General features: G+C 47.1%; 1 protein-coding gene and 1 pseudogene across 3 annotated transcripts; both read left to right on the top strand.

Moving 5' to 3' along the window:
• Nucleotides 1-9,588: 9,588 nt before the first annotated feature.
• LOC125537849 (uncharacterized) lies at nucleotides 9,589-14,129 on the top strand. Of its 2 annotated transcripts, none has more exons than XM_048701165.2 (3): nucleotides 9,589-11,159; nucleotides 11,730-12,001; nucleotides 13,976-14,129. In XM_048701165.2, the coding sequence occupies exons 1-2, from the start codon at nucleotides 9,974-9,976 to the stop codon at nucleotides 11,999-12,001; spliced, it is 1,458 nt and encodes a 485-aa protein (XP_048557122.2). In that variant the 5' UTR covers nucleotides 9,589-9,973; the 3' UTR covers nucleotides 13,976-14,129. The 2 variants fall into 2 exon arrangements, with proteins under 2 accessions (XP_048557122.2, XP_048557120.2); XM_048701163.2 differs by having other exon boundaries at nucleotides 9,591-11,159; nucleotides 13,971-14,129.
• On the top strand, nucleotides 13,976-18,334 carry LOC147985371 (uncharacterized; annotated as a pseudogene). The gene is made up of 2 exons (XR_015615416.1): nucleotides 13,976-14,059; nucleotides 14,146-18,334. The product of XR_015615416.1 is annotated as an uncharacterized LOC147985371 (transcript).
• The last annotated feature ends 3,708 nt before the right edge of the window (nucleotides 18,335-22,042 follow it).

The following is a 22,042-nucleotide window of genomic DNA, read 5'->3' as shown; positions in this document are numbered from 1 at the left end:
TTCGGTACATCAAAACTCATAAACTCATAATATAACTGTCATCGAAACCTTAAGCGTGCGGACCCTACGGGTTCGAGAACAATGTAGACATGACCGAGACACGTCTCTGATCAATAACCAATAGCGGAACCTGGATGCTCATATTGGCTCCTACATATTCTACAAAGATCTTTATCGGTCAGACCGCATAACAACATACGTTGTTCCCTTTGTCATCGGTATGTTACTTGCCCGAGATTCGATCGTCGGTATCTCAATACCTAGTTCAATATCGTTACCGGCAAGTCTCTTTACTCGTTTCGTAATACATCATCTTGCAACTAACTCATTAGTTGTAATGCTTGCAAGGCTTATGTGATGTGCATTACCGAGAGGGCCCAGAGATAACTCTCCGACAATCGGAGTGACAAATCCTAATCTCAAAATACGCCAACCCAACATTCACCTTTGGAGACACCTGTAGAGCTCCTTTATAATCACCCAGTTACGTTATGACGTTTGGTAGCACACAGAGTGTTCCTCCGGTAAACGGGAGTTGCATAATCTCATAGTCATAGGAACATGTATAAGTCATGAAGAAAGCAATAGCAACATACTATACGATCGGGTGCTAAGCTAATGGAATGGGTCATGTCAATCACATCATTCTCCTAATGATGTGATCCCATTAATCAAATGACAACACATGTCTATGGTTAGGAAACATAACCATCTTCAATTAACGAGCTAGTCAAGTAGAGGCATACTAGTGACATTTGGTTTGTCTATGTATTCACACAAGTATTATGTTTCCGGATAATACAATTCTAGCATGAATAATAAACATTTATCATGATATAAGGAAATAAAATAATAACATTATTATTGCCTCTAGGGCATATTTCCTTCAGTCTCCCACTTGCACTAGAGTCAATAATCTAGATTACACAGTAATGATTCTAACACCCATGGAGCTTTGGTGCTGATCATGTTTTGCTCGTGGTAGAGGCTTAGTCAACGGGTCTGCTACATTCAGATCCGTATGTATCTTGCAAATCTCTATGTCTCCCATCTGGACTAGATCCTGGATGGAATTGAAGCGTCTCTTGATGTGCTTGGTTCTCTTGTGAAATCTGGATTCCTTTGCCAAGGCAATTGCACCAGTATTGTCACAAAAGATTTTCATTGGACCCGATGCACTAGGTATGACATCTAGATCGGATATGAACTCCTTCATCCAGACTCCTTCGTTTGCTGCTTCCGAAGCAGCTATGTACTCCGCTTCACATGTAGATCCCGCCACAACGCTTTGTTTAGAACTGCACCAACTAACAGCTCCACCGTTTAATGTAAACACGTATCCGGTTTGCGATTTAGAATCGTCCGGATCAGTGTCAAAGCTTGCATCAACGTAACCATTTACGATGAGCTCTTTGTCACCTCCATATATGAGAAACATATCCTTAGTCCTTTTCAGGTATTTCAGGATGTTCTTGACCGCTGTCCAGTGATCCACTCCTGGATTACTTTGGTACCTCCCTGCTAGACTTATAGCAAGACACACATCAGGTCTGGTACACAGCATTGCATACATGATAGAGCCTATGGCTGAAGCATAGGGAACATCTTTCATTTTCTCTCTATCTTCTGCATTGGTCGGACTTTGAGTCTTACTCAATTTCACACCTTGTAACACAGGCAAGAATCCTTTCTTTGCTTGATCCATTTTGAACTTTTTCAAAACTTTGTCAAGGTATGTGCTTTGTGAAAGTCCAATTAAGCGTCTCGATCTGTCTTTATAGATCTTGATGCCCAATATGTAGGCAGCTTCACCGAGGTCTTTCATTGAAAAACTTTTATTCAAGTATCCTTTTATGCTATCCAGAAATTCTATATCATTTCCGATTAGTAATAATGTCATCTACATATAATATCAGAAATGCTACAGAGCTCCCACTCACTTTATTGTAAATACAGGCTTCTCCAAAAGTCTGTATAAAACCAAATGCTTTGATCACACTATCAAAGTGTTTATTCCAACTCCGAGAGGCTTGCACCAGTCCATAAATGGATCGCTGGAGCTTGCACACTTTGTTAGCTCCTTTTGGATCGACAAAACCTTCCGGCTGCATCATATACAACTCTTCTTGCAGAAATCCATTCAGGAATGCAGTTTTGACATCCATTTGCCAAATTTCATAATCATAAAATGCGGCAATTGCTAACATGATTCGGACAGACTTAAGCATCGCTACGGGTGAGAAGGTCTCATCGTAGTCAATCCCTTGAACTTGCCGAAAACCTTTTGCGACAAGTCGAGCTTTGTAGACAGTAATATTACCGTTAGCGTCAGTCTTGTTCTTGAAGATCCATTTATTCTCAATTGCTTGCCGATCAGTGGGCAAGTCAACCAAAGTCCATACTTTGTTCTCATACATGGATCCCATCTCAGATTTCATGGCTTCAAGCCATTTTGCGGAATCTCGGCTCACCATCGCTTCTTTAAAGTTCGTAGGTTCATCATGATCTAGTAGCATGACTTCCAGAACAGGATTACCGTACCACTCTGGCGCGGATCTTACTCTGGTTGATCTACGAGGTTCAGTAGTATCTTGTTCTGAAGTTTCATGATCATTATCATTAGCTTCCTCACTAATTGGTGTAGGTGTCACAGAAACAGGTTTCTGTGATGTACTACTTTCCAATAAGGGAGCAGGTACAGTTACCTCGTCAAGTTCTACTTTCCTCCCACTCACTTCTTTCGAGAGAAACTCCTTCTCCAAAAAGTTTCTGAATTTAGCAACAAAAGTCTTGCCTTCGGATCTGTGATAGAAGGTGTATCCAATAGTTTCCTTTGGATATCCTATGAAGACACATTTCTCCGATTTAGGTTCGAGCTTATCAGGCTGAAGCTTTTTCACATAAGCATCGCAGCCCCAAACTTTCAGAAACGACAACTTTGGTTTCTTGCCAAACCACAGTTCATAAGGCGTCGTCTCAACGGATTTTGATGGTGCCCTATTTAACGTGAATGCGGCCGTCTCTAGAGCATATCCCCAAAACGATAGCGGTAAATCAGTAAGAGACGTCATAGATCGCAGCATATCTAGTAAAGTACGATTACGACGTTTGGACACACCATTACGCTGTGGTGTTCCGGGTGGCGTGAGTTGCGAAACTATTCCACATTGTTTCAAATGTACACCAAACTCGTAACTCAAATATTCTCCTCCACGATCAGATCGTAGGAATTTTATTTTCTTGTTACGATGATTTTCAACTTCACTCTGAAATTCTTTGAACTTTTCAAACATTAGATATACCCATATCTGCTTAAGTCATCTGTTAAGGTGAGAAAATAACGATATCCGCCACGAGCCTCAACATTCATCGGACCACATACATTTGTATGTATGATTTCCAACAAATCTGTTGCTCTCTCCATAGTACCGGAGAACGGTGTTTTTATCATCTTACCCATAAGGCACGGTTCGCAAGTACCAAGTGATTCATAATCAAGTGGTTCCAAAATCCCATCAGTATGGAGTTTCTTCATGCGCTTTACACCGATATGACCCAAACGGCAGTGCCACAAATAAGTTGCACTATCATTATCAACTCTGCATCTTTTGGCTTCAACACTATGAATATGTGTGTCACTACTATCGAGATTTAATAAGAATAGACCACTCTTTAAGGGTGCATGACCATAAAAGATATTACTCATATAAATAGAACAACCATTATTCTCTGATTTAAATGAATAACCGTCTCGCATCAAACAAGATCCAGATATAATGTTCATGCTTAACGCTGGCACCAAATAACAATTATTTAGGTCTAATACTAATCCCGAAGGTAGATGTAGAGGTAGCGTGCCGACTGCGATCACATCGACTTTGGAACCATTTCCCACGCGCATCGTCACCTTGTCCTTAGCCAATCTTCGCTTAATCCATAGTCCCTGTTTCGAGTTGCAAATATTAGCAACAGAACCAGTATCAAATACCCAGGTGCTACTGCGAGCATTAGTAAGGTACGCATCAATAACATTTATATCACATATACCTTTGTTCACCTTGCCATCCTTCTTATCCGCCAAATACTTGGGGGCAGTTCCGCTTCCAGTGACCAGTCTGCTTGCAGTAGAAGCACTCTGTTTCAGGCTTAGGTCCAGGTTTGGGTTTCTTCTCTTGAGTAGCAACTTGCTTGCTGTTCTTTTTGAAGTTCCCCTTCTTCTTCCCTTTGCCCTTTTTCTTGAAACTAGTGGTCTTGTTGACCATCAACACTTGATGCTCCTTCTTGATTTCTACCTCCGCAGCTTTCAGCATTGCGAAGAGCTCGGGAATAGTCTTATTCATCCCTTGCATATTATAGTTCATCACGAAGCTCTTGTAGCTTGGTGGTAGTGATTGGAGAATTCTGTCAATGACGCAATCATCTGGAAGATTAACTCCCAATTGAATCAAGTGATTATTATACCCAGACATTTTGAGTATATGCTCACTAACAGAACTGTTCTCCTCCATCTTGCAGCTATAGAACTTATTGGAGACTTCATATCTCTCAATCCGGGCATTTGCTTGAAATATTAACTTCAACTCCTGGAACATCTCATATGCTCCATGACGTTCAAAACGTCGTTGAAGTCCCGATTCTAAGCCGTAAAGCATGGCACATTGAACTATCGAGTAGTCATCAGCTTTGCTCTGCCAGACGTTCATAACATCTGGTGTTGCTCCAGCAGCAGGCCTGGCACCCAACGGTGCTTCCAGGACATAATTCTTCTGTGCAGCAATGAGGATAATCCTCAAGTTACGGACCCAGTCCGTGTAATTGCTACCATCATCTTTCAACTTTGCTTTCTCAAGGAACGCATTAAAATTCAACGGAACAACAACACGGGCCATCTATCTACAATCAAACAGAAACAAGCAAGATACTATCACATACTAAGTTCATGATAAATTTAGGTTCAATTAATCATATTACTAAAGAACTCCCACTTAGAAAGACATCCCTCTAATCCTCTAAGTGATTACGTGATCCAAATCAACTAAACCATGTTCGATCATCACATGAGATGGAGCAGTTTCATTGGTGAACATCGCTATGTTGATCATATCTACTATATGATTCACGCTCGACCTTTCGGTCTCTGTGTTCCGAGGCCATATCTGTATATGCTTGGCTCGTCAAGTATAACCTGAGTATTCTGCGTGTGCAACTGTTTTGCACCCGTTGTATTTGAACGTAGAGCCTATCACACCCGATCATCACGTGGTGTCTCAGCACGAAGAACTTTCGCAACGGTGCATACTCAGGGAGAGCACTTATTGATAATTAGTGAGAGATCATCTTAAAATGCTACCGTCAATCAAAGCAAGATAAGATGCATAAAAGATAAACATCACATGCAATCAATATAAGTGATATGATATGGCCATCATCATCTTGTGCTTGTGATCTCCACTAAGGCCCATATGGCCCATTACTTCTCCCGTGGGGGGGGGGTTCCGGTAACCCTCCGGCTCTTCGGTTTTCTCCGAAATCACCCGGAACACTTCCGGTGTCCGAATATAGCCGTCCAATATATCAATCTTTATGTCTCGACCATTTCGAGACTCCTCGTCATGTCCGTGATCACATCCGGGACTCCGAACTAACTTCGGTACATCAAAACTCATAAACTCATAATATAACTGTCATCGAAACCTTAAGCGTGCGGACCCTACGGGTTCGAGAACAATGTAGACATGATCGAGATACGTCTCCGGTCAATAACCAATAGCGGAACCTGGATGCTCATATTGGCTCCTACATATTCTACGAAGATCTTTATCGGTCAGACCGCATAACAACATACGTTGTTCCCTTTGTCATCGGTATGTTACTTGCCCGAGATTCGATCGTCGGTATCTCAATACCTAGTTCAATCTCGTTATCGGCAAGTCTCTTTACTCGTTTTGTAATACATCATCTTGCAACTAACTCATTAGTTGTAATGCTTGCAAGGCTTATGTGATGTGCATTACCGAGAGGGCCCAGAGATACCTCTCCGACAATCGGAGTGACAAATCCTAATCTCAAAATACGCCAACCCAACATTCACCTTTGGAGACACCTATAGAGCTCCTTTATAATCACCCAGTTACGTTGTGACGTTTGGTAGCACACAAAGTGTTCCTCCGGTAAATGGGAGTTGCATAATCTCATAGTCATAGGAACATGTATAAGTCATGAAGAAAGCAATAGCAACATACTATACGATCGGGTGCTAAGCTAATGGAATGGGTCATGTCAATCACATCATTCTCCTAATGATGTGATCCCATTAATCAAATGACAACACATGTCTATGGTTAGGAAACATAACCATCTTCGATTAACGAGCTAGTCAAGTAGAGGCATACTAGTGACGTTTGGTTTGTCTATGTATTCACACAAGTATTATGTTTTCGGATATTACAATTCTAGCATGAATAATAAACATTTATCATGATATAAGGAAATAAAATAATAACATTATTATTGCCTGTAGGGCATATTGCCTTCAGGCTTGATGTAGAACCTCCCCGGCAACGGCGCCAGAAATTCTTCCTGCTACTTCTTAAGCTTGCGTTGGTTTTTTCCTTGAAGAGGAAAGGGTGATGCCGCAAAGTAGAGATAAGTATTTACCTCAGTTAAGAACCAAGGTATCAATCCAGTAGGAGAAACACACAATCTCTAATGATAGCACCTGCACAAACAAACAAATACTTGCACCCAACGCGACAAAGGGGTTGTCAATCCCTTCACGGTTATTTGCAAGGATGAGATCTAATAGTGATAGGTATAAAAGCTAAATAAAAGTGCAAAATAAGGTAAAGGTAAATAAATTGCAGCAAGGTATTTTTGGGTATTTTTGGTTTTATAGATCTGAAAATAATATGGTAAAAGTAGACCTGGGGGGCATAGTTTTCACTAGAGGCTTCTCCCTTGAAAGAAAGCATAGAGTGGGTGAACAAATTACTGTTGAGCAATCGATAGAAAAGCGAATAATCATGACGATATCTAAGGCAATGATCATGAATATAGGCATCACGTTCGTGACAAGTAGACTGATTCCTGCATCTAATACTATTACTTCACACATCGACCGCTATCCAACATGCATCTAGGGTATTAAGTTAAGAAGAACGGAGTAACGCCTTAAGCAAGATGACATGATGTAGAGGAATGGATCCAATCAACATGGTAAAAAAACCATCTTTTTATCCTTAATGGCAACAATACAAATACGTGTCTCGCTACCCCTTCTGTCACTGGGCGAGGACACCCGCAAGATTGAACCAATCGCAAAGCACCTCTCCCATTGCACGAAAAATCAATCTAGTTGGCCAAACCAAATCAATAGGTCAGAGAGAAATACAAAGCTATCTTAATCATGCATAAAAGAGTTCAAAAAAGACTCAAATAATATTCATAGATAATCTTATCATAAACTCACAATTCATTGGATCTCAACAAACACACCGCAAAAGAAGATTACATCGAATAGATCCCCAAGAACATCAAGGAGAACATTGTATTGAAGATCAAAGAGAGAGAAGAAGCCATCAAGCTACTAGCCATGGACCCGTAGGTCTGTGGTAAACTACTCACACATCATCGGCAGGGCAGCAAGGTTGGTGTAGAGGTCCTCCGTGATCGAATCCCCCTCCGACAGAGTACCGGAAAAAGCCCCAAGATGGGATCTCACGAGGACAGAAACTTGCGGCAGCGAAAAAGTTTTTTTTGGTCTGCCCTCTGGTCTTCGGGGAATATTTGGTTATTTATAGAGCGAAGATTAGGGTTAGAAGAGCCACGGGGGGCCCACAAGCTCATAGGGCGCCCCCTAGGGCGCGCCTGGTGAGCTTTGTGGCTCAATCGTGGGCCTTCTGGCCTCCTCCCAAAGCTTCGTGGGTGTCTTCTTGTCCAAGAAAAAACATCAAAATGTTTCGTTCTATTTGGACCCCGTCTGGTATTGATTTTTTTGTAAAAGATAAAACAAGAAAAAAACAACAACTGACACTAGGCACTAGGTTAATAGATTAATCTCGAAAATTGATATAAAATAGCATAATAATGCATATAAAACATCCAATATGGATAACATAATAGCATGGAACAATAAAAAATTATATATACGCTGGAGACACGTATCATCCATATCGGCTGCTCCATCCCGATTGAATAAGGCATTATGGCACCAGCTGTCATATATCCACGACCATAATCAAAAGGAATGTCTCCTCTCCCTCGACCATGACCAAAAGGAGGGGCGCTACCATGGCCATCCAGATCACCTCGTCCACAAGCAAAACATTGACTAGTACCACGACCTCTACCCAGCTAACATGAAATCACCGCACTCGAGTTTTGACACATCATGCTCGACGGTGTCGCATTCCTAGTACTAGTGGACTACCATACCACAATACCCAAAGTGGGGTTTTTTTATATTGCACTTGATAGAATTCAGTCACATCATTATTTGTTACGGACACAAACTTGATGAGCTTCTTGGTCACGTCTAGCACCACTCTAACTCAAACAAACTTCCCAGCAAAATCCGTGCTAAGGTAGATTGGACCTCCAACACCTTACTCATCTTACGACAAATTCCTTTGATAGCCGCTGTGATCACAAAGTTATCCGGCAACCTAAGCACTCTTGCCTAGACTGTAATCTTATGCAATACCACATACCTCAGATTCGTGAACCCACCATATTCCACAATGAGTAAATCTTGATTATGAAATAACTAAGGTCGCATATTCATAGAAGTATTTCAATCTCCCAAGCACCCGAATTGAACCATGAAAATATTGTCTTCATTATTGCACCAATGGACCTCCTTGGCCAGATTCCATGCAAACCTCACATCAGACTACAAGGTTGTTGGGCTAAACCCCTTATTTGTACGAACATTCGCAATCGGCAACCACTTTACTTCTATCTCCCCGTCCTTAAACTCATTCGCCCAAATGAACTTTTGCTTTCCATCCTCATGAAGATCCAGGCGACTCATCAAATCTTCCACATTTTTCTTCACTTGGCCAGACCCTCCCGATTAATCCTGATTCGCCGTCAGACTCTTGCACCAGAAAGCCTAGCCCTAACAGAGGGAAAACGAACCCTACCACCTCCGATGACCTTCCAAGACCAACGAGCAACCCTGTGTAGGCGATGTATTACTACATATGTTCTTCTGTGCTTCTCAAATAAGAAAACTGGGACCCTCTTAGCCGCTAAACGTTCATTGTGGAGGATGACATTTGCGAACTATTTTTATTACAATTTTACTTATAGTGGGTGATAATGTTCAGACTAGCATGGGTTCCTTATAGAAGGCAATTTTTCGAAAAAGAAAAAATCATTGTTTGATCGCGATCAAACGGCTATGAGAGTGTTCGCTGGGAGTTCCTTCCCAACAAATGTTTGCCAGTTAGCATTACTGACGTCGCGGTGGACTGTTCTACGCGATCATTTCCCATCCCCGAAGTCTATCTAATTCTAAACAAGTAAACACCGTGGCCCGTGGTTTGGAGTTTGGACGTTTGGTACAGGTCAGTAATCTTGCCCTGCCTGCCTGGTTTTGCCAAATGAAGCGGCTCGCGTATAGCTTGACAGAATTGGCCTGCCGGACAACGCCCAACCGAACAACGACGCCAAGCGAAGCGAAGCGCCGGGCCGCCGGGATACCAAACAAATAGCCCTGCCGCACGAGGTGCACGACGTGGACCCCGCACGTCGGCGCGGGCGATTCCACCGACTGCCCCCACCGTTTCCCCGCCGCCCGCCCGGCAACCGCCCGCGCAGCGCAGCCGCCTTGGAAACGACGAGGCCAAGGGAGCCAAATCCCGGCACGGCAGGACTCCTTTCCCCACCGAACAGCAACAACCACCCGGAATCCGGTGGAGGAATCGGCGGGGGAATCCTCTCAGATTCGGCGGGCGATCGTTATGCGCTGATGGCGCCCTGCCCTGGCGTCGCGGGCGTGCACGCGCGCTGGACGGCGCGGGCGCTGGCCGGCGCCTTCCTCGACCTCGCCATCGTCTACGCCTTCCTCTGCGCCGCGGCCGCCGCGTCCGCGGCCTCCGCCCTCCTCGCGCTCTTCCGCCTCCGCCTCCCCTGCACCTGCTCCCGCCCGCACCTCCCCTGCCTCTTCGCCTTCCTCTTCCGCTACCCCTCCCGCGTCCTCGAGTCCCTCCTCCTCTCCCTTCGCTCCCGCTTCCCCTTCGTCTTCAACTCCGACGACGACAGCCAGGACGAGGGGGAGGGCAAAGCCGAGTCCGTCGATGAGGAAGAGGAGGAGGTGAATCTGAAGCGGGAGGTGGACGAGGGGAATGACGTCTCGGCGCTGCAGCAGGAGCTGGACAAGGAACGCAGCGCCGCAGCATCCGCGGCCGAGGAGGCCATGGCGATGATCCTGCGTCTGCAGAAGGAGAAATCGTCCTTGGAGATGGAGGTGCGGCAGCAGCGCCGCACCTCTGATGAGCGCTGCGCCTTCTACGAGAATGAGGTGGAGGAGCTCAAGGACATCTTGCTCATGAGGGAGCGTGAGACCAGGTCTTTGCAGAAAGAGGTGGAGTCCTACCGGCGGATGCTTGGTCTCACCGGGAATGATGATGACGAGGAGGTGGAGATGATGACGCCGCACAGTTACTTTCTAGAGGGCGAGCCAAGCTCTTCCAGATCGCTTGATAAGAATGCGGGGGTTCAGCCTGGGAATAATTCTGTCTTCAGCTTCCAGAAGCAGTTCGCGCGCCAACAAGTGTCGCCCATTCGTGTGGGTCGTGTTAAGGATGGGAATGAGGACAGTCTGCCTTTTCAGGCACTTGGAGAAGTTCCTGTGGCCGGATCGAAATTGGGGGCAGATAGATGCGAAGATGATGGCACGGAGACGGTGGTAATTCTCCCCCTATCTGCCCGGAGTTTGTGCTTGCCCCAATCTGCACGATGTCTGGATCAAGGTGGTGATGTTGAAGTTAATGCTGCAGCTGGTATGAAAGGTATGGAAGAGCTGACTGCTGATGAATTTCAGGAGGAGGACAGTGGGCGGCTAGACAAGACTTGCCATGATTTTATGGCAAGCGACAATGATGCAAATATATTTGATGTGCATGTTGTTGATGATATTTGCTTCTCCACTGAAGGTATGTGCAGACTGCAGATGGAGAAATAAAACTCGGTTGATATTTGCTATACTATCTAGCATGTGACAGGATTAAGTTCTTTTCTATTGCGATAAACATAATGCTGCAAATCTGTTCGTACTTCTCCTGATTGCTGATAATTATTGTTGGATCTTTATTGATCTAGGTTCAATCAATTCATTTATTGGTTTGCCTAAATGCTGCTAGGCTAGTTTATTAAAACCATGTTGGTTATTGGATATTTTGCTTTGAGTTCACATGCTACCTTGCATAATTTCGTTTTGTCAACTGGATATTATTTATCAGATTTACCAAACAAAAAGTGTTGCAACTTATTTCTCATATTGATATATACATGTGTACCTGCATCCTCTTGAATTTTGTTAACTACTTTCGAATATTTTTCCATGTGTGCTGGCATGACATGCTTAACCCCTATTGTATTTTGGCTGTACTTTAGTTATTTCACCAGCATGACATGTTGAATACCCAAGTCAACACATTTTAAGAAACTATTATAGTTGCAGAATCATTTGAAACTGGTACTGAAACTGAGATGTTCCTATGCAGTTAAAGGCCTGATTGGTCGAAGCTTCTCTGATGCAACAATGCAAGCAGACAAGTTGCAGAATCGAGCTGCCGCAGATGATCTCCTGGGGAAAAGTCTGAATGCGATCAAAGGTGCACAAAACAAGATGAGGCTTGCAGCAAGTGGAAGGAGGCAATCATTACAGTTGCAACTCTTAGAGGATATAGCTGACCAACTTCAAGAAATCAAAGATGTTGCAGATGCAGGGCGACACTTACACTGTATTTCTCCTAAAATTTCAAAGAAAAGCTAGGTATGAATGGAAGTTCCTCTAGTTGTTTTCTTTAAATACAGCATTTCTGATGGTGCCGCAGGATCACAACATACCTAGGCAATATATACAAACTATTATCGGATCCTAAGTTTTCCAATATATGACTAATTCCACTATGGAGCCTCATTAAGCCCACATATGCTGATGTATATCATCAGGCTCCGTACTTCATGCATGATAAGAAGGCATAAGTTTTTGGGACTTCTTTTTTCTCTAACCCTGTTTGTTTCTTTTGGGGAGATGGTAGTAAATTAAGACATTTCATTGTGTTTTTATTGATTGTAGCGCACTACAGACAATATTGTTTATATGCATTTTCGCATGTCCTGGTACTTATAGTATGATAGATAGGTATCAAGAATATGCCAGAGCTTGATTATGATACCGTGTTGCAATTGATACCAGGCTGTTGCAGTGTCATTTTGCAGAACTTACTTTAACTAGTTGGGTTCACGACCACACTTTGCACAATGGACTACAACTTTTAAACTAACTAGGATAACGAGTAAATATAACTTATATTTATTGTACACTAGTAATAAACCATGTTTCTATGGTCTACTTACTACTTAGGTTGATAGGCACATAGTTGCTGAATCTGTAAGAAGTGCTTGTTGCATGAGAGATTGCATTTCTGATTGGTCTATCTGGAGATCAGTGTTATGCACTCCTTGCAGGGCCTATGCCATAGTTCTTGAAACAAAACAATAAGTCGTGTATGTTTGTTTCATGACCTTAGCATTGTGTGTCACTGGTTGGCTATCCTCGCGTGGTGTTTGGTTTGGATTACATGGATGCCCAAGTTTGCCTTTCAGAAATTTGGTATCTTTGATTAGATTTGGCCTTTGGCATATTGCCAAACTTCCGTAAGGTTCCATTGTCATTCTTTAGTTCTTTTAGCAGAAATTTATGTCAATTCATGGGCATGTAATGACCAAATTGGTAAATGTCGTTCTCTTGGCAAAGTATCTTAGGGCTATTTTGGTCACTGTCCAAACAAATAAATTGCTGGTCCCTCTTTTGTGAGTTGTAAATCACCATTACAAAATTCTTGCAACAAACCCATGAATAGCAATATCTGATGAAAGTTGTAAAGTTTTGCATCTCTGCCCTTCAAAACTAATAGCCACAATTGAAATAACTATTAAACTGCAACTCTACTGCCCTAATTCCCTGGCAGATTGCTTTGTATACTTGTTTGTTGCGTTGCTAATTGTCCAAAATGCTAATGACCTGGAGATGCCATAAATCTTCTACGACACATCAATTAACCTTTTTCTTTACACATTCAGCCTGGAACAGTTATTACATTCTTAGTTATTCAGGAACACCTGATGCGAAAGAAAACTCGGCCACCATCAATAGCATTTCATTTCATTCAACCAAAACAACTAATGCTTGCCATCATTGGATGCAAATCGGCTGTTGAATTACTTACAAAACATTTATAGAAACATTGAGTTATATAACAGCCCTTTGGTCAAGTATGTTGGAGCAAATCATCCTTGCCACTAAGGAAATGCATGCCATTTAAATTTTAGAGCATACGTAGGCTTAATATTTTCTTGTGCTTGTAATAAATGTTTAATTTCATATGTACTTGCCTTTCTTAAAAAGTGTGGCGTGCATAGTAACATTTTTTTTACAGTTTTCTTCCACCTCAGCAATAATATTGCAAGGTATGAAATCATGTAGAATATGCAAGTATATACACTTGTGAACATTGAGAGAAATGATTTATCATGTTTTAGTTATATTAGTTGAACATCCAAAGCACGTGTGCATTTACTAGTAGGACAATAGTTTGGCTTTAGTCATAAATATATGTTGCACAATAAAGCGACTTCTTACACCTGTGTTGTGTAGAACCACTGGAAGCGGAACTGTTTCTTTTTCCTTTTCGGACATATCTACTTGAAGTTTTATTTTTGCCACTATATTCTTGCAGGACAGGCATATTTTGTCACGGCGGCACGGTTGATGTTGTAGATATTTGTTTTCGTTTGTAGTCTCTCCTCTCGGCATTACATCCTTAAGGTTTGTTTGTTCTTTCAAATTAATAGTACCTAATGATGCAAATGTACATAGAGGATTCTTAAGGTGTTCCCGGACTACTAGTGCAGATGGATGACACATACGAAATGGCTCCCGTCCCCCCTCGCTCCCCTCTCCCCTCCGGCGTCCCAGCCCCACCCACCGCCTCCACCCCTCCCCCGCCTCCTACGACGGCCACCTTCCATGACCCTCTCCGACGGCATGACTCCCCCATCGCCAAAGCCTTGCGGGCCGCGCTCGACGTCGGCGACGCTATGGGTGACGACTTCTAGGTGCAAGTTTGGCGGTGCCTTTCCAAGCATATCAACCCGCGTCGCCATGAACCTCCATGCTTCCTCTCCGTGCATGTCCATCATTCTTCGCTCGTCCTTGACGAAGAACTGGTGGCCGTCCTCATGCAAGCCTGCCTGGGCGGCAACGCCCCCCCTTTCCAGGTGACTCGCCTCCATGATCAACTCTTTCGCATCTCTGTATCCGATATGCGCATCGTTCAAGCTCTCATTGCCGAGCCCATCCTCGTCGCCACAAGCCACTCCATCCAGTTTCCCCCTTTTCCACCGCCACCCACCTCCACACACCGTCCACCCATCCACCAAACAAAGCCCCTTGACATCGACGACCGCTTCGGCCATGCCGACGCATTCCTGCGCTTCGGCCATGCCGACGCATTCCTGCGCTCTCAGCTCGGGTTCTTCCCCTCTCCCGGCGTCGACTTCGCGCGCAACATTCATGATCTCTGCTCGTCCAAAGTTTTTGCAGCGCCAATTGCCTCGGCCTTGCCCACCTCAATCATCTTCTTCGTCCATAAAGCGGATTTTATGGTCGATGAAACTCTCGTCGCCTCGCTTCTCTCCTTCCGCTTTGGTGGACCTGCGTGTTCTATCGAAGTTCAACGCCTCTCCAACGCTGCGTTCAATGTACCGGTCGCCTCCCACCATGTTGCCACGCTCATGGCGGCCTGCTCCCCGATTGTGGCGCCTCGCATGTTCGCCACCATCACCGTGGCGCCTCATGCCTCGCCGGCCATGCTAGCGGCGCGGCCATCCCCGCCGCTACATGATGCGCTGGCGCCTCCTCGCGTAGTCGTCGACGACTCAGCACGCTCCTCTCCGTGCATGGCCTCCATGCAGGTGGGCCATTCTCTCGCCAACGGTCGGCTGCCTGTTGGACCTACTGCAACTCCCGCAACTAGCTCCACTCTGCGATCGCATACAAAGGTACGACCGTTCCGGCCTGTCATTTCGTTCAATAAGCTGATTTTTTCTAAGTACCACTGCCTTGTCACCACTCCTACCACATGCCTAACACACCAACCAAATACTCCTATCTGGATCGTGTTCTCTTCTAAGTTAGTTTGCGCTAATGAAACTGATTAATAATGCTCTAGACCACCAGTTTTCGTTCCAACGGGTTTTCCATGCGATCACGCTCGCTCCGAACTTGTTTTTAGTGCATGTGTACTCGGTCAAGGTCAGATCTGAGGTCCTCCGTTGCGCGCCCATCCTTTTTTCAAATTTTGAACTTCAACTATTTGACTCGTTTGACCAAGCATCTCAAATAGTGCGATCGGTACCATTGCCTGTAGTGTTTGAACCGGACTCAATCGACCCATTCGCACCCATCCTGCCCACTCACCGCACGTCCTTGCTTGGACCGCACCCGTCAACTAAAAAACTACCGCAAGATCTCTCTCACCTGCATACCAAGATACAACACACTGTTCCATGCGTGGATTCCACTGCTGCTGCCTCGGTTGACCGGAACGCAATCGATGGCCTGGGACACGTGTGCCGCTCATCTGGTTCGGCCTCCCCCGCCAAGTCTCCCCGCATCCTTTCTCCAGAGAGAAAACGAGACGGTGTAGACGACCGCACCGTACACCCCCTCGACCAGCCTAGTTCGTTAAACAATCCAACCTTAGACCACCCGACCTCACGCCACCCATCACATGACACTGACGCATCCGGCCCACCTGCGTCACCACAGCCGCCCCCCGGTCGGCCGCTCGGCCTGCTCGACCCCCCAGGTTCCAACGCGCACCCCATATCTTACCTAACAGCCACTGATCCACGGGTCCCACAATCGCACCCCCGCTCGTCCTCACCGCGCGACAAAACCAACGCATGCATGCGCACACATGCGACCATCGTCACGTCTACTCCACCACCTGCCTCCCCTACCTCCGTCAGCCTACTCTCCGCCCAGTCCCCTCAGCTCCATCCCGAGATCGCCATTACCCAGTGCCACGCCCCTGCCACCGCTGCCAGTCTGCTAAGCTCTTCGATCTCCACGCCGTTGCAAGACCCGCGCAGCTACCGGGAGGTTTTGCTCTGCTCCCCGCCTCGGGCCCCTGCATCCCCTCTCCCCCATCCATCGCCCTCTCCAACCTATAAATCGCCTCCTTCCCAGATGGTTAGCCTCAAACACTTCCACCACCACTACAGCCGCAAGAAGAAGACTAGGTGTTTTCGGTGCCTTGCTAGCGACCACACCATCCCAGACTGTCGCGACCCCGTCCGGTGCTCTCGCTGCTGGTGCTCCGGCCACCGGAGCTACAGGTGCAAGGCCATCCGCTTCCTCCCGTTCTTCCCTCCTATGCCCCCTTCACCGCGTATTAACCCTGCTTTTGTGCGACCGCCATGCAGCTCTATGGCACACACGACGGGCACCCACACCGCCTCCGGCTCGTCGGCCGGCTCCACGCGCTCCGATGGCGCACCAATCTGGTTCGGCTCCCACTGCGTCCTCACCAACGATCTGCCGCCATTCCGTCTCCCGCTCATCTTCGGACCGCGCACCTCCTCATCCTCCCCCCGTCGCCGTCCTTCGCTCCACCCCACCCCCTCCCCAGTCACCATTCCCACCGCAACATCATGCTTCCCTCCACCGGCACCACACATCCCTCTCCTTGTCCCTCCAAGCTGCCTAGTCCGCCAGGTGGACAACCTTGCCTACGTACACCTTGCCACTCCTATGCCTAACCCATTTAGGTTCATCCGCCACGCCCTCGCTCAACACCGCAACAATCCCACGTTCGGCCTCACTTCCTCCGCACGTGGCGCCGACCGTCTCTCCTTTGCCAACGTAGACGAGCGCCTCGCGGCCACTGGCCATGGGCCGATCCACCACCAGGGCAATACCCTGTTCTTCGAAAGGCCTGAACACGCTGACAATAGATCTACGGCCATCTTCGTTCACATGGCTGAGATCGAGGCTTTCGGTTATCCCGATGAGCTCTGGCACCCGGAGGGGGCAGACTACTTCTTCTCCCACCTTGGTGACTTTGTCTCTGCCGACCAACACTGCTTCCAGGGTGACCACTCTAGCGTTCGCGCGCTCGTCATGGTTGCCCGCGATTTTGTCCTCCTTCCATGCCTCACGGTGCGTCTCCCCGACAACGACATCGTCGTTGTCAAGCTGGAGAGCCGCGCGCTCTTCCGTCACGGCTCTGGGGCATCGCCCTTCAGCTCTGAGGACGGGGACGACGGCTCCCTATCCTCCCTCTCATCAAACCCTCGCCTCTCTCCCTCCACTGTTACTCAAATCAGGAACACTGCCATGGCCATGTCACCATTTGCATGCACCCCGGAGTCGCCCTTGGGCCCTCCCCCATCTCCCACTGCTGACAGGCCGCTCGACGGCATCCCAATCCTCGCAGTCATGGCTGACGGCATGCCCGTTGCCATGCTTGTTCATGCCCCATGGACCCCTCCCGCTCGCTCCCCCTCTCCACAGAAGCTGCATGCTCGCTCGCGCCATGCACGTCCCCTGCTTGCACTGCCAGCCCCACCATCTCCACTTCCTCTGCCACCTACACCGCCTCCTCCACCATCCCCACCTGCCCTTCAGCCGCTCCCCCTTCCTGTGGATCTCTCCGCCCAGCCACTGGACCTGCCCCTAGAGCCTACGCATGAGTGCCTTGCCAGGCGCATCAGCAGGCGCGCCAAGATGGCTGCTGACTCCGGCATCAAGGCTAGACGCAGTGCTAGGCTGGCTGAAATAGAGCCGCCTATCTACTCCATGACCTCCAAGGCCATGCGCTCCAAGGCAAAGAAGCTCGACCTATCTGCTGCTTCCAAGGACCTCCCCGACGCCCTGATCCACGCTCGGCTCTGCGACGACTCTGGGCTCATCGACGGCTCTGCGCACGGTCCTGCCTCGCCTGAGGACCTGGCCGCCGTCGCTGCTGCCTGCGGCGCCACGCCGGAGATGCTGGCGGACCTCGCTTCCGGTTCTGGTGGCCTGGGATCGCCATGATGTGCTCTCTTCTCTGCGGCCACGTGTGTGGCGGCCATGTCTGGCCATGTATCCGGGGCCTCGCTCCGACCTGTAGTCGCTGTGTTAGGTTTAATCTACTTGTAATGGTGCTCATGCCTGCTTCTGTCAGTTTGCCGTACTGTACCTTGACCCGAAATGGTTGCTTGTTGGGTCAATACCCCTATGTAAGGTGTCAACTTAAGTTTCCATTATGAAAAACGCTACCTACTCTATCGTGTCCTGGAACATTCGCGGTCTAGGAGATAATGATAAGTGCTCCAATGTGTTCTCTGAAATCAATCTCCTACCCCCATCCATTGCCCTTCTTCAAGAAACCAAATTACAAAAACCAGACACAATCAAACTACGATCGATCTTGCCGCGCTTCCTAGACTCTAATAACCACCTCGACGCAATCGGAACGGCGGGCGGCATTCTCTCGGCTTCTAACTCACGTTGCTTCTCGCTTCTCAACTGCCAACACAGGCGTCTCACATCCACATTAACGCTATCATGTCTTGCATCGCCACATAATATCTTCATCACTAATGTCTACGCCCCCTCGCAACGAGAGCTAAAACTAGTCTTCCTTGACAAACTGAAACAGATCGAACCACCACCTCAATCTCCTTGGCTCCTAATAGGTGATTTCAACCTAACTTGATTCCCCAATGAACGCAACAACGACAACTTTAGACGATCGGAGGCTGATGCCTTTAACGACACCATCGACCAACTTGCTCTCTTAGAGCTCCCGCTCCTTGATAGAGAATTTACCTGGTCAAATAAAAGACTATCCCCCACGCTGATTCGCCTAGATAGGGTACTGATCAATCTATCTTGGGATGCTCTTTTCCCTAACTCACACCTCACCTCCCTCACTCGATTTGTCTCTGATCATGTTCCACTCCTCGTCACCGTATCCACATCCGTCCCATCTTCCCGCCTTTTTCGATTTGAACAATTTTGGACCTCCTTCCCAGCCTGTTCTAACATTGTGCGCGGCTGCTGGCAGCCCGGCCCACAGCGCCACGGTGGGCGTTTCATTGATCCGGCGGCTTCGCTCGCTCAAAAAATTAAAGGTACAAGATCGGCCCTAAAGTCTTGGGCCAAGTCGCTGCGGCCCATCTATCAACGGGAAACAAATTGCAAACTCGCTCTCCAGGCCCTTGACCTAAACGAGGAATTCGCTCCTCTCTTCCCGATCGAACAAAAACTGAGGCTTACGCTCTCCAACTTGCTACAACATACCATCAAACAAAAAATCGCCTTCTGGAAACAGAGGGGAAAGATCAGGGTCGCCATTGACGGTGACGAAAACACTCGATTCTTCCATGCCTCGGCTACGCAGCGCTCTCGATCAAACAAGATTCCCATGCTTTTACACAACACTTCCGAAGTTTTTCTGCACGAACAAAAAGCTGACATCTTAAAGGACTTCTTCCAACAGCTCATCGAGACCTCAAAAAATGCAACATGGAACTTCAGCTTGCAACAACTGTACCCCTCACCCCTCCCCCAGCTCAGTGATCTTGCACAACCTTTCTCTTATGACGAAATATACCAAGCCTTCCTCTCTATGAACACCAATGCTAGCCCTGGACCAGATGGCTTTGGACCCATCTTCTTCAGAAAATATTGGAATGATATCAAAAAACCCATCCTAACCTTCTTCGCTACCTTCCATGATCAAACTGCTTCTTTAGAACGATTCAACCGGGCCTACATGGTCCTTCTTCCAAAATCTCAGGCACAAACAACCCCAGACGCGTTTAGACCCATATCTCTTCAAAACTGCATGCCAAAAGCAGTTGCCAAAGTCCTCACCAATAGAGTTAAACCTCTCATCCCACTGCTCATACATTATGACCAGACTGGCTTCCTTCATGGACGTAACATTGCTGAAAACTTTATATACGCTGCCGATATCCTTAGTGCATGCCACTCCCGTAAAGCCCCGACCATGATCTTCAAGCTCGATTTCAGGAAAGCTTTTGACTCCATATGCTGGTCCTCCCTCATACAAATCTTACAAGCCCGCGGTTTTCCCTCTGACTTCTGTTCTTGGGTACAAAATATCCTTCTCACTGGGAAAACAGCTATCCTTTTAAATGGCGTTCCAGGATCCTGGATTCAATGTAGATGTGGCCTCCGCCAAGGTGATCCATTCTCGCCATACTTATTCATCATCGTTGCCGATGTCCTTCAACGTCTAATCGCAAAAGCGTTCCAAACCAACGTTCTTTGTCACCCGTTACGGCCTAACGAACCACCTGTGACACTTCAATACGCTGATGATACATTGATAATTGCTGCGGCTAGCGACGCCGCCACCATCATCCTCAAAAACACCCTTCATGACTTCGCCCTTGCAACGGGGCTAGTCATCAACTTCCAAAAAACGGCTCTTCTCACCATAGCCACCGACTCTTCCACGCAAAACAACATTGCCACAACGATTGGTTGTTCCTTATCCTCCTTCCCGCTAGTGTATCTAGGTCTACCACTCTCCCCCACCAAACTGCCTCTCACAGCTTTCGACCCAATCATAGACAGCTTCCGAAAATTCCTCTTCGGTTGGGTGGCCCGCCTGCTCTCTCGGGGGGTACGTCTCACCCTGCTAACTGCGGTTCTTGACTCCTTAACAGTTTATTTTATGTCCGTCTTTCGCCTACCAAAATCGATCATAGCCAAACTAGACGCCATCCGGAGGGCGTTCTTCTGGTCTAACGAGCCAACCTGCACTGGGGCGAGCTGCTTGGTCGCGTGAAAAAACGTTTGCAAACCTAAAGATACTGGTGGTCTAGGCATGAAAAATCTGGAAGTTCAAAACCGCTGCTTGCTTATGAAATCCTCCTCCAAAATTCTACAACACCCAAACATCCCCTGGACCCAATGGTACCACCACCAATACCCTCTTGGCATTGCAGCAAAAACCTCAAAACCCTCCTTCCTCTGGAAGATCATTAACAACAACTTGCCACTGCTAATTCAGCACTCATTTGTGCTCACATACAATGGCCTATCCACTTTCTTTTGGCTTGATAAATGGTTACTGCAGTCTCCCCTCCAAAACGGTCTTCCCAAACCTCTTCTCACACTCCATTGATGACAAGGTGTTAGTGGCTACTGTTTGGCAAACCAGCTTGTTGGCGAACCTACGGAACCGTCTGTCTAATGCTGCTGCTCGCGAGTTGGATTGCGTGCTGTTGTTGTTGCAGGATTTCCAGCAAACGGACCAACCTGACGAAAGATCCCTCACCCACGGACTACCGTTCTCTGCCAAGAACGCCTACTCCTCCATTACTGCTGAAGATGATACATACCCTCACCACGACTTTGTCTGGTCTTCCAAAGTCCCGATCAAAGTCAAGATCTTCGCATGGCTCCTCCTCCGTGACCGGCTCAACACGAAGGCAAACATGTTCCACAAACACATTGCCCAATCCGCCGCATGTCCGCGCTGTCAAGACCCTCATGAAGATGCACTCCACCTCATCTCCAACTGTTCTTATGCTACACAGGTCTGGTCCTCCCTGGGCCTGCCGGCCCCGACCTCCCTTGCTGCTCTGCTCCAACACCCAACGCTTCATGGCCTCAACCCCAATATCTGGCCTTCGGTGGTTCTGACTATCTCTTGGAAGCTATGGGATTCTAGAAACGCGCTCGTCTTCAGGAATGACGATCATACACACAGAACCACCATAC

This window comes from Triticum urartu, chromosome 2A (assembly GCF_056163025.1).
Source record: "Triticum urartu cultivar PI428250 chromosome 2A, HENAU_Tu73, whole genome shotgun sequence".
Taxonomy (NCBI): Eukaryota; Viridiplantae; Streptophyta; class Magnoliopsida; order Poales; family Poaceae; genus Triticum; species Triticum urartu.
Note: the sequence above shows the minus strand (reverse complement) of the source record. Positions and strands in the feature narration are given on the sequence as shown.

Coding starts and splice junctions, on each gene's coding strand:
- LOC125537849 (XM_048701165.2), top strand. CDS start 9,974: ATGGCGCCCTGCCCTGGCGTCGCGGGCGTGCACGCGCGCTGGACGGCG. Junction 11,160..11,729: donor TATTTGCTTCTCCACTGAAG/GTATGTGCAGAC, acceptor GTTCCTATGCAG/TTAAAGGCCTGATTGGTCGA.